The 11,466-nt window shown below is 55.7% G+C and overlaps 5 protein-coding genes across 5 annotated transcripts; 2 read left to right on the top strand and 3 right to left on the bottom strand.

Annotated features, from left to right (window-relative positions):
* Positions 1 to 565: 565 nt before the first annotated feature.
* Positions 566 to 2,748, bottom strand: N657DRAFT_665372 (Galactokinase). Its single transcript, XM_062795286.1, has 2 exons — positions 1,844 to 2,748; positions 566 to 1,788 (listed from the first exon to the last, which is right to left on the bottom strand). The coding sequence occupies exons 1-2, from the start codon at positions 2,473 to 2,475 to the stop codon at positions 837 to 839; spliced, it is 1,584 nt and encodes a 527-aa protein (XP_062645361.1). The 5' UTR covers positions 2,476 to 2,748; the 3' UTR covers positions 566 to 836.
* An 808-nt stretch (positions 2,749 to 3,556) lies between these two features.
* On the bottom strand, positions 3,557 to 5,916 carry N657DRAFT_577250 (acetolactate synthase; the record flags this gene model as incomplete). The annotated part of the gene is made up of 5 exons (XM_062789241.1): positions 3,557 to 3,615; positions 3,670 to 5,361; positions 5,422 to 5,489; positions 5,560 to 5,661; positions 5,750 to 5,916. The coding sequence occupies 5 exons, from the start codon at positions 5,914 to 5,916 to the stop codon at positions 3,557 to 3,559; spliced, it is 2,088 nt and encodes a 695-aa protein (XP_062645362.1).
* Positions 5,917 to 7,174: 1,258 nt separating this feature from the next.
* Positions 7,175 to 8,652, bottom strand: N657DRAFT_110742 (uncharacterized protein). Its single transcript, XM_062785782.1, has 2 exons — positions 8,554 to 8,652; positions 7,175 to 8,488 (listed from the first exon to the last, which is right to left on the bottom strand). Exons 1-2 carry the CDS (start codon positions 8,560 to 8,562, stop codon positions 7,604 to 7,606), a joined length of 894 nt encoding a protein of 297 aa, XP_062645363.1. The 5' UTR covers positions 8,563 to 8,652; the 3' UTR covers positions 7,175 to 7,603.
* Positions 8,653 to 9,376: 724 nt separating this feature from the next.
* N657DRAFT_647775 (uncharacterized protein) lies at positions 9,377 to 10,339 on the top strand. Its single transcript, XM_062793384.1, has one exon. It carries the CDS (start codon positions 9,538 to 9,540, stop codon positions 10,078 to 10,080), a length of 543 nt encoding a protein of 180 aa, XP_062645364.1. The 5' UTR covers positions 9,377 to 9,537; the 3' UTR covers positions 10,081 to 10,339.
* An 11-nt stretch (positions 10,340 to 10,350) lies between these two features.
* N657DRAFT_647778 (uncharacterized protein) lies at positions 10,351 to 11,292 on the top strand. Its single transcript, XM_062793385.1, has 2 exons — positions 10,351 to 11,014; positions 11,220 to 11,292. Exons 1-2 carry the CDS (start codon positions 10,638 to 10,640, stop codon positions 11,227 to 11,229), a joined length of 387 nt encoding a protein of 128 aa, XP_062645365.1. The 5' UTR covers positions 10,351 to 10,637; the 3' UTR covers positions 11,230 to 11,292.
* Positions 11,293 to 11,466: the final 174 nt, after the last annotated feature.

Below are 11,466 nucleotides of genomic sequence, written 5' to 3' on the forward strand. Positions count from 1 at the left end.
ATTACCTCTCTGAAAGTGATATCAAAGGGCTGGGCGGTTTTTTGCGGGGTTTTCCAAAAACGCGCCATACGTTTCAGACCTGAGATATCCACTTGGTATCACAGGTATCGTACATAGCATCTTCTGATTGCTGAGTGCACCCTGCAAAAAGAGTTGAAATTGTTGTTTCCCCTGGATCCAATGTTGGCCTGGCCTAAGTTCTGAATAAGTAACGAGGAGTCAGCAGGGTCTGGTGAAAACATGCCTCATGGTCCATGTATAGGATTGGCTTCGTCTTGAATTCACAGATCTCTTACGGGCCGAGTCACTAGTGAACAAGAAGCCCGCGCTGGATGTGGTGCCAGTTCTCAACATACCTCTTAGACTATGGCGGATGTTCGATGCAACCTCATATTCTCTTCAGACCTGTTCTTAGATAGATTGGCCAACTACTTTTGGGATCAACGCATTCCAAGCCGGCTGGAGACTTACTCAACGCTACAAATTCTTTCAGTCCACCTCAAGCAGTGCGGGCCCAAATTGCCAAGTTAAACATTGAGTCGAATTGGCATGCGGAAGAAACTTCATGGCCTTCGCTTCAGTTACGTGCCCCGAAGTACATTGTATAACTACAAAGATGAACGGCCTGACAAACCAGCCAAGCAGATTTCTGGCCCAGGACCTCAAGGCATGGTTGGTATTGATCCACAACACCCAGACCACGCTGCATCTCCTTCTGTTTCCCTCCACCAAGCCATCAGCAGCAGCAAACCTGAAGCCTTGCCGCCCAACTAACAAACTACTACTTCCCTTGTTCCATTTCCCTTGTTGCGCAAACAACCTTTCCTCAAAAACCATCAAGCCAAGGTCCCCTCTTTAACCAGAAACACAGCACTGCCACTCCCCGGCCGACTCACCACCACAGCCGCTTCCTTCTGCTCCTCGCTCAGTGTCAGGGTACTGTAGTACTCGCGCTCCCAGGCCTCGCGCACGGCAGCCACCTTGTCAGCCGGCACGAGGTGCACACTGCACCCGCCCCAGCCGGCGCCCGTCAGCCGGCTGCCATAGGCGCCTGCCTTGCGCGCGATGGTGCAGAGAGTGTCGATCTCGGGGCAGGAGCACTCGTAGACGTCGCGGCAGGAGGCTTGGGTCTCGTTGAGGAGGGCGCCGAGGCGGACGTTGTAGGCTTCTGTTGATTCTGGATTGGTACCAGTGGTGATGGGGTCGGTCTCGAGCAGGGCGAGGAACTGCAGCACACGCAAGGCTTCGCTGTAGACGTGCAGGGCACGTTGACGGAGCTTGAAGCGCTCGGCGCGGACGGGGAAGCGGGAGGTGAGTGTAGCGTCGAGCTCGGATACGGTCATGTTGAGCACGGATGCGATCTCCTCGCGTGTGTAGCCCTCGAGCTTGGTGAGGGTCTTGGATGTCAGGTAGATCAGCTCGGTCAGCTGGTCCGAGACGGACTTGCTTGAGGTCGCGCCTGTACTGTGCTCCTGCAGGGCAAAGTAGGTCTCGTGAAAGCCGTGTAGGCTGATGCCCAGCGGGGCGGCATCGCTGGGGAGTTGGGTGCCAGGCGGGTTGAGCACGGCATTGAGATAGGCCGCCGCCAGGCTGCACTCGACAACGCGCAGGTTGTAGTGGATGGGCCCGGTGACGAACTTGTCCGAGGTGACGAAGGATTGGGCAATGAGGAAGGTAAGCTCAGGCCTCGTCTTGGGAAAGTGCACCGGACGAGCCTTGAGGGTTGGAGCGAAGGACACAAAGAGGGCAGAACCGCGCTCCGAGAAGACCGAGGCGGACTGGTCCATACTACAGATATATTAGGCTGAGTGACTTGGTAAAAGAGGTTGTTTGGTAAACCTACCCGCCAGAGTTCACACCCACCGCCCGCTCACTCACAATCGCCAGCTCCGTCAACTCCTTTTTGTCGACGGTCGGCTCGCCGTTAGCCACCATAACGGCCAGCGCGCTGGCACTGACAAAAGCCGCACTCGAGCTCAAGCCGCCGCCCGCGGGCACGGTGCCATCCATCAGGATGTTCATGCTCTTGGGCCGGAAGCCCTCCCCATGCTTCTTGCGCAGCAACTCCAGCGCCCCACGCAGGCCCGACTTGAAATAGTTTGTCCATTCGTGCACCGTGGCGTCAATTTCCACAGCATCGTACGCAATGTCGAACTCGTGCGAGGGGAACTTCTCAGCTTGCATGTTGGCGATCTTGATCTTGAAGGTGCCGTCCTTGGTCGGAGTGAAATCGGCCGAGACAGCGAGCAGGGCGTCGGCCGTGATGGCCATGGGCAGCACCGAGTACAGCGAGTAGTCGATGTGCTCGCCAATGATGTTCACCCGGCCCGGGGACCGCGACACAAACTCGGCTTCATGCCCGTAGATCGACTCAAACTTGGCCAGCAGATTGTTCCATCGCTTGGTCTGCGCCGGCAGCGCATCCGGAGTGTAAATGTCGCCCAGTGAGCGGGCAACAGGAACCGGACCGGCCATTTTCCTCCAGTGGGATGTTGTGTCGGAAACGCAACAAGATTGAAGAATGACAATGGATATAGATGGAGCTGGTGGTCTGTGGCAAGGATGTCACTGTATCCGATTTTATGGTGGTCGGACTTCACAGACGGACTTCAAAGGTTGCCCCGCACTTTTGTGCATGGAGCCACGCACGGAATCGGTGTTGTTGAACACGGCCCTAGATGCAGGATGGGGACACTGGAGATCAAATGGATAAACATGTCTCACGTCCATGCTGGAGCAACTCGAAGCCCAAGGGGTTCGTTGACGAAATGTGGGCTCTCAATCCCCCACCTTTATCACGAGGACAGCACGGGATGGAATTCCCAATCAGGCAGGACTGTCTTCCATCCTCCTTTCCTCTTCATACTTCTTTTTCTTGAATATCTCCAGATCTCCTGCTTCCGCTGCTCCTTTCTGTCCTCCTTTAGCCTTCTGAATCACTTGCTATAGTTTTCCATAGGGAAGGACATGTGGAGGAAGAGAGCCCTGAAAATCATAACTGCCTGGACATCCACCGCGAAGAACACCATCCTACAATGGTCTGTCTCTATAGAGAAGCCTGTGGCTCATGTCCTCGTCGGTCGTGTCAGCAGAGACATGCAGCTTATCATGAGCGACAACCCCGCCTGTCCTACAACTAGCAATCGAATTGGCAATGTTGGTTTCGACCCCATCTGAAGTGACATTGCTCACAGTCGTGTGAAAGATGCACTCAGTTCGAGCAGGAGAAAGAAAAGGGTACCCGGCAATGATTCAATGCTCAAACCACATGGTATCCATTCATCCACTATGTACAGCCCACCATCACCATGATAGTGCGACGCAAAATAAAGCGAGGCCCAACCCAGGCTTGCTCGCAAACAGAACCAAATCCTACAGCGGATCTGCAACCAAACTTTTGCTGACCCGAAGATGCATTTCGAATGTTTTGGCTCAGATGGCCAGTGACCAGGTTTTCCGGTCCGTTTCCGCAACATAAGCAAAGAGAAACTTAGAAGAGCAAGAAAAAGAAAGGCAGATTAAGAGTATAGCGAAAAATCCCGGTCAGGCGACCTGCTTAGCCGTGACGACCGCCGGTCCGTTCCCGCATCCGCTCTCGCCTCTCTTTGTCCTTGGCTGTTCGCGTCGTTAGCTAGTGCAACTTCGAGGCAGAACGTCCGAAGTACGTACCACTATCCCAGGTAATAAACTCGTGCAAAGCAGACCCGGCAGGAACCATGGGAAGGACAGGCACCTTCTTGTCGGTGACAACCTCAAGCAGGGCCGGCCCATCCGTGTTGATCAGCCACTTGAGGGCCTCGACGGTCTCGTCCGGCTTAACCAGGCGCCTGTGCTGCACACCCATAGCATCCGCCAGCTTCATGAAATCCGGGTTCTTCTGGTGGGTGTGCGAGTAGCGGTCCTCGTAGAACAGGTTCTGCCATTGCGTAACCATGCCCTGCTCCTCGTTGTTGAGCACAATGACCTTGACGCCAATGTTAAACTGCGCGGCTGTCGACAGCTCAGTCAGGGTCATGGCGAACGAGGCATCACCGTCAATGTCGATGACCAGAGAGTCGGGCTTGGCCACCTTGGCGCCGATGGCAGCCGGCAGGCCATAGCCCATAGTACCGAGGCCGCCGGACGTGATCATGGACCGCGGGTGGCGCCACCGGAAGTGCTGAGCCACCCACATTTGGTGCTGGCCGACGCCGGTTGAAATGTACGTATCGTTCTTCCGGTCAGCCGTCAGGTTGCTCAGCTCCTCAATAAGCGTCTGCGGCTTGATCAAGCCCGTGCGCTCGGCCCGCTCATAGTGGTTGAGGGGCCACTTCTTCTTCCACTCGTTGATCTGGCCGAACCACTCCTTCCTGTCGGCCATGGTCTTGGCCTCTACGTGTGGCAGGAGCAGCTTCAGATTGGCGGCGATGTCACCCTCGAGGGCCTCGGTCGCCTGAACAACCTTGTTGATGTTCTTTGGCAGGATGTCGAAGTGGATGATGCCGCCGCGTCCTTCCTTGGCAGCAGCCCGGGCGGCCGGGGCGAACTTGGCAACGCTGCCGGTCACACGGTCATCGAAGCGCCCACCAAGTGCAATGATTAGATCTGACTCTTGCATTGCCATGTTGGCATAGGCGGCTCCGTGCATACCCAACATGTGCAGCGACTTCTCGTCCAATTCATCGAATGCGCCGAGGCCGTGCAGGGTGGTGGTGACCGGGAGGGAGGCCTTATCCGCCAGAGCCCTGAGCAGTTCCGGGCCGCCCTCCGAGCAAACGACGCCTTGGCCGGCATAGATGACAGGCTTCTTTGCAATGTTGATGAGGTCGGCAACGCGGCGAATTGAGGCGTTCAGCTGCCTTTGGGAAAGCTCAAGGGCGGCACGGGACGCGGCGCTGGGGATGGTAGGAATGGCGGATTCGGTGGGAATGGCTCTCCGGAGAACACCAGCTGTGATATCCTTTGGAAGATCAACGAGAACCGGGCCGGGCCTTCCGCTGGTGGCAATCTCAAAGGCCTCGTTAATCCTCCGGGGCAGTTCGGCAACGCTCTTGACCATCACGTTCCACTTCGTGCACGCCCGGGAAATGCCGATCACGTCTGCTTCTTGAAACGCATCGCTCCCAATTGCAGAGGTGACGACCTGGCCGGAGAAGACCACCATTGGCGTGCCATCAGCGAGAGCATCGGCCATCGGGGTAACGACGTTGGTAGCGCCGGGACCCGACGTCACCAACACAACACCAGGCTTTCCAGACGCGCGGGCATAGCCCTCAGCCATGTGACCGGCGCCTTGCTCGTGTCTCGGGAGGATAAAGTCGAAATGGGGCGAGTTGTAAATCGCATCGAACACGGGGAGGATGGCACCACCAGGGTACCCGACTGCAGCAGCACGGGTCAGTCAGGGTCCAAAATACTGGGACGAAACAGCGGCAGACGCACAGATGTGCTTCACGCCATGCCTGAGCATCATCTCGTGAAAAATCTCTCCTCCAGTCTTCCCAATGAACCTATGCGGGTCTGTGTCAGTCACCGCGCGACAGGCGAGAACCGGCGGGTCATCGGAGGTGTGCAACATACGATTCGTCCATGTCGTTCTTCCGAGGGTTGACGAGGGGCTGAACATGGCTTCGGTCTTTTGGCGCAGCATTGAATGATGGGCTAGGCTTCGGCCGTGCCTCGCTGTCGAGTACACAGTTAGCCGGTGCCCGTCTAGCTGTGAGTCACGCATAACCACCCGCGAGGAGCCCAGCAAGAAGACGGTACTTACGTCGCAGTAGGTGTTGGGGCAGCTGTAGTCGACTGATTCCTGACGTTGGTGGTTGGGCTGTTGCGCCGCGCCGTCACAGAGGCCCTTTGGACGGTCGTGAGAGCTCGTTGTTGGCTGGGCCGAGGTTCGGCAAGCCCCTTGAGGGCGCGCGCGGTCTGACGGAGCATGATGCACGGAGGAGCGGAAAGGAGACCAAATCACTGTGTGGAAGGATCGGGGAGACGTAAAAAGAATGAGACGTAACAGTTAAAACTGCTACAGATTGAATAGCGCAGTGAAGGCAGAGTGGTTCATGAAAAAGGCGAGCAGTCAATGGGCTCCACGACTTTCAAGTCTGGCGTTGTATAGGGGCCTTGACCCTGGAGAACAGTCACTCTGGGGTAACTATGAGTCGCTCTGGGTCTCAAATTTTCGACCATCATTGTGGGGTAATGGAACGGCGAGAACGGTAAGCGGGTGCGCACGGATCGTACGGCGATCTCTAGTGGCGATGTCGGAGCCGGCAGGAGCACCCGATGCTCGTGGCAGCCAAACATGCCCAGCCATCGAAGGCGACCTCAACTTTTCACGTCCTAGGTTGCCTAAATTTCCGTATTGGCAGAAGCAAAGTCCTGAATGAATCTCGATGACCTTAGAAGCTAAAGCTAAATCCGTCGTTCAGATCATCATCCTGATACCTGTTCATGACCCTATTCATCCAATGCCAACCCGCTGGTCTCCTCGTCGCTGCGTGGCTGGATTCACAGTTCGCGGGCGACATCGCGGGCCAGACCTTGGTGGGCCAGGTGTTTTGGTCGTTGCGGGGCTGCAACGCCGACCAATTGCGGCCGGTCAGAATCTTCTGACCGGCGTCAGATTTGTGTGGCGGTCTCGCTGCAGTTGCCTCCCAGCCGCCATGCACGTACATACAAGTTTGCCAGATGTGAAGGCGACGCTAACAGTATTTCATCCCATCCTACCGCCCAACAGAGTTCATGCTCTACTGATTTCTTTGTAGAGACGAAGTTAGCGATTTGATGACTGGGCTCTGAGGCGCTCCAAGGACTATGTACAGTTACGGAGTACACTTCGTTATTCTTGCGGCAACCCAGCGCGGCGCCAGATTTGGTGGCGCGGCTTGCGGAGCTAGGGCGGAGCGGGGCCAGCATGCGGCACTCCCCGGGCGGCCCACCGACATGTGTCAACCGGGAACAAGCCGGTCAGAACGAACAATGCAAGAGTTGAGATGACTCTTGCCTTCCCAGAGCAAGCGATGCGGGTGTTTCAGAGCTTTCCTAGAAGCTTTTGAAACTCCCGGAATAAAACGTTCTGGAGACGCCGGCAGCGGCCACTCCGATTCCCGGCCGCGGAGTAGATCCGGACCCGAAGAACTGGGCCGCAGGGCTCCGTGGTCCGCGGTCCACGGTGGGAGCTCCGCGGCACCAGGCTCCGGCGAATACGGCGCTAAGTCTGCAGATTCACTAGTGAACAAGGCCCATTTTAATTCAACACTATCATCAGAAAGGACCAAAACGACTCGACATCAAGTCCGCCACGAAACGGGTACGGTAGATGAAGATGAAGCAAGATACGCTATACAAAACAGTGCTGGGCATACATAGGAATACCTAGGAACGCTTATGAACCGAAGGGAGGCATATAATCTGTTAGAGCTCGCTTGCGGCGCCCCAATCCCCTCACGCAAAAGACATCAACCAAAACGCCCTTCCAACTAGAGATATCTATCCTCCTACGCGTGTATGTCGAGTGCTTTGCAAACATCCAGTATCCTTTGCCGCTCAAGTAAATCGGTGATTACATACCATCCCTGCAAGCAGGGAAAGAAGCGAGAAACGCCATGGTTAGCCCTTGTCCTTAAAGCACTTTGGTGGTTGTATTATTGACTGCTGGGGAAATAAGCTTCTGTTGGGGCAAAGTTTTTGTTCGTGTGAATTTAGGGAGGTGCAGGTAGGAGCAACCAAAGGAGTTGGCGCAGTGAGCTAGAGAGAAAAGAAGAGAATCCACGTACAGCAGAGCCAGCGTCAAATCACCATGGATATGCGCCTTTAACTCAATCTCGACCTCGAGGTTGAGATCCAGCCGCAGCTTGAGCGGGTTCTTGCCGCCGCCGCCGCCCTGCTGCTGCTGCATCTGCATCTGCTGTTGTTGCTGCTGCATCATCATCTGCTGATGGCGCAACTGCTGCTGGTAGGCCGCGTCTTCGCCGTAGTCGTCGTCATCTTCCGAATCTTCGTCGTCGCTGTACCGGTGCCGGCGACGGCGACGGCGGCGCTCCACCTGCTGATTCTTGGCGGCGGTCCCTTGCTTCTGCTTCTGCATCCACTTGGGCTGTGTCGCCTTCTCTTCGTCCTTGGGCGTGGGAGGCTGCGAGAGCGCTGGGCTGTCCTCTTCTTCGTCCTCTTCCTCTTGTTGTTGTGGTTGAGGGGCCGGGTATGCTTCGTCGCCTTCTTCTTGTTCTTCCTCTCCTTCTTCTTCTGGTTGTTCCTCTTCCTGATCTTGGTCGGCGCCTGACTGGTTGTAGTCGTCCTCTAGCACTCGCTGGTTCTCGCCATCGGGATCCTCCTCGTCGTACTCCTCGCCCTCGTCGCCATCGACCTGGTCCTCTTGGTTTTGGATGATGTTGTCCTCGCACTCGTCATCTTCGGCGGTGGTGTGATGTTGCGGCTGGTCGGGCTGAGTGGTCTGTTCCGACCTCTGCTCCCCTTCCTCCTGGCGAGGGAGTTGCTCGTTTGGCTTGTTCTGAGGTTGTCACACTGTTAGGCATTCCTGTTGGTAAAGTGTCCATGCTTGGAGTTGGGTCCTACCGATGACATATCTGCGGAGTTTCTGCTTCGTTATTGTGATGTGTGTACTGCTGAAGTTTAAATGACCCAGGTGTTGTTGAGATGGTAATGATGGAAGTCGGGGCCAGACGCTTAAAAGACGACCAGTTCTACGTGGTTTTTCAGGTGCCAGCCGGATCAGGAGACCCTCATACATCATTTGAGTCAAAAATCAGGGTTCTTCTGTGCCTTGCCCACCCATATCACGCTGTCCATACGCTGGTGACGACTGGCTGGTCAACACTACCGTTTCGGCGCTGGAAAACGGAACCCTATGACCTGGAGCACCGTAATGTTGGACCAAAGCATTCTCGACGACAAGCCTGAAGGCTATGACGTCGAACTGCATGACCTGTCTGGTAACGGAGCAATCAGGAAAGTAAGAAGAAACAAGCTTTTGTAGAATGTAACGTAAGACGAGCATGAGCCAACGAGGCCGAGAATGGGCATTGTTCAGAAAACCGGATTGGAGAATCTCAAAGGGGTTCATGCCCAAGTCCAGGACCGAGCGAGCCACAGCAGGGGATCGTGGCGAAAAACACTGTGCTATTATGACGAAAGTTGTGAACGAGCGTCTTTTGCGAGAGAGACAGAGAGAGCCCAACATAAAGGCAAGCCGAGTTAAAACACGCGACGAAGCAAGGGAACAATCATCAACACTCAGATCAACGATAAACAGACCATGCCGATAGGTTTGCTGGTGATCGCAGGGATCCCGACGACGATTGGTGTTTGCGAGGCACTGAGCGCGCAGAAGAAGGCGAACGCTGCAGCAAAGGAGAAAGCCAAGTTCCACCTCACCACCACCGTTTCCCTCGATGGACGGGGTCCAGTCGAGTGCTGGTGCGTCCTGAAAGACGGGCAGGTCAGTTTTGCTTGTTTGCCATCCGTATACCTGCAATATCCTTGTGTTTCGATGGGCGTTGTGAGATGAACCTTGAATGCAGAGGAAAACTGACGACTGCAATGGAACTGCAGCTCTGGATCGACCACCCGGCCTTCCCCATGCCGGGCCACAAGTTCACGGGTTACTACTTCACGTACCCTTCCGAGGCGCAACAGCTGGGGCTCGTCAGCACCATCGCCGACGACCCGCCCATGCTCAACTGGATATTTGTCGACAAGGACAGCGGTATGGTGCGGCACGGCGGCCGGCAGGCCACGCTGGGCGGGCACATGGTTGGGCCGTGGTACTGGACCGATGACGAGCAGTGGTTGACGCTCGAGAAGGATCCGTCCCGGTTTGTGGCCGTCCAGATGGAAAATAAAAAGTGGGCTATTGCGTGGGATCTGGATGGAAATTGCAGCAGCAAGGGTGGTGGAAGTGGTGGAGACGTTGAAGCGAGCGGAACGGATTGTGAGACGGAGACAGGAAACCAGCAGCAAACGGCGGGTGAAAACGGACAGAAGACCACGCCCCGTCGTCCACGAAAATGGGTCCCCATCATGCTTCACCGGAAGATGCAGTTGGGCATGGAGAGTCGCTATGTCAAGGGAGCGAATGGATGAAGCTGCATGATGACGACGCGCGAGCGGATGTGACGTTTTGTTGGTGTGGTGTGTAACTGTCCTGTCTGTCTTGGCTGTGGTGAGTTTCTTCTGTGAAACTGATGTTGAGGAGAGGGGTTGGTGCGTGTAAGTCGGGGAACCGAGGCTCCGCCAATGGCTGCGACAGCGATATCCAAGCAATGCAAGTTCATGCGACCACATTGAACCAGGCGTTCATCCAATCTCATGACTTGCCCGCGTACGCGAGATGGGGCGGTGCCTGGTGCTAAACTTGGACAAATGTGTCGGCCTTGGCCCTTTTGAAATCGCCCGATGACTTCATGCTCAAGGCCTCATTCCGATCCGGTTTCGTGGGCGAATGAACTGTGGGGGAGTGAGATGCTGCCGTCAAGTTAATAACCCACCCTCCCGGGCCGTATAGGACCCTTAAACCACAACTTCAATCACCCATTCAGAGCATCAACCTGCATCTCCAAAGACTCTCCTCACTTCACATAGCCCTCTAGTCCTAAACTTCTTCCTTGTAAAAACAAAACCCAACCACACACATACATACAATGGCCTCCCGAAGCGGGTCCGAGGAGAAGAAGCCGCGTCGGCAGCCACAGACGCAGACTTACGAGTCGGAAGGCGAAGAGTCGGAGGAGTACCAGCCCCAGCCCCAACCTCCTGCGAGGAGGAGACGCAACCAGCGGCAGCAGAGGGGCGGCCAGCAAGGCCCCCTCGACAGCCTCGCCCTGGACAATGTCACCAACACGGCCGGCGGCCTGGTCAACTCGGCGACAGGCGTGCTGGGCGGTGTCGCCGGCAACGCCGTCCAGGACCAGGGGGGTAAGGGCAAGAGCGACACCCTCCGGCTCAGGCTGGACCTCAACCTCGACGTCGAAATCACGCTCAAGGCAAAGATCCACGGTGATCTGGAGCTTGCTCTCTTGTATGTAGCCATATTTCCTTGTTTGTTTGTCCCCTTTTTCCCCCCACCCTTCCTTCTATTATTAGTGTCTGGCGTGCAAAAGGAAACTTCACCCTCAAAATGCCGACGCGGATCTTCAGTCTCTAGAACAAGTGTCTCGACAATCCCTTTCCTACCTTGTCTTCCCAATCGCCTTTTTCTTACCCGAGGCTAAAGGTCGATGTAGAGAAACCTGAGCAGGCGATACTCAGCTCTCTGGGGATGCGCGCCGTTCTTTTTTTTAGGGGGAGAGGCTGGGGAGGAACTTGCGGATAGCGGCTGCGTATAGGGGCTAATTCCTTAGGAACTGAAGCAACTAGAAGACGCCCCCGCGTGCCCGAGGGCTCATCCATTCTTCGTTCGTGTACAAGGGTTGGCTTCGGAATAGAGCCACTATACGGGTTTGCATTCATTGTTTGGGGAATTGGGTTGGT

Source organism: Parathielavia appendiculata (genome assembly GCF_033297405.1).
Source record: "Parathielavia appendiculata strain CBS 731.68 unplaced genomic scaffold N657scaffold_11, whole genome shotgun sequence".
Taxonomy (NCBI): Eukaryota; Fungi; Ascomycota; class Sordariomycetes; order Sordariales; family Chaetomiaceae; genus Parathielavia; species Parathielavia appendiculata.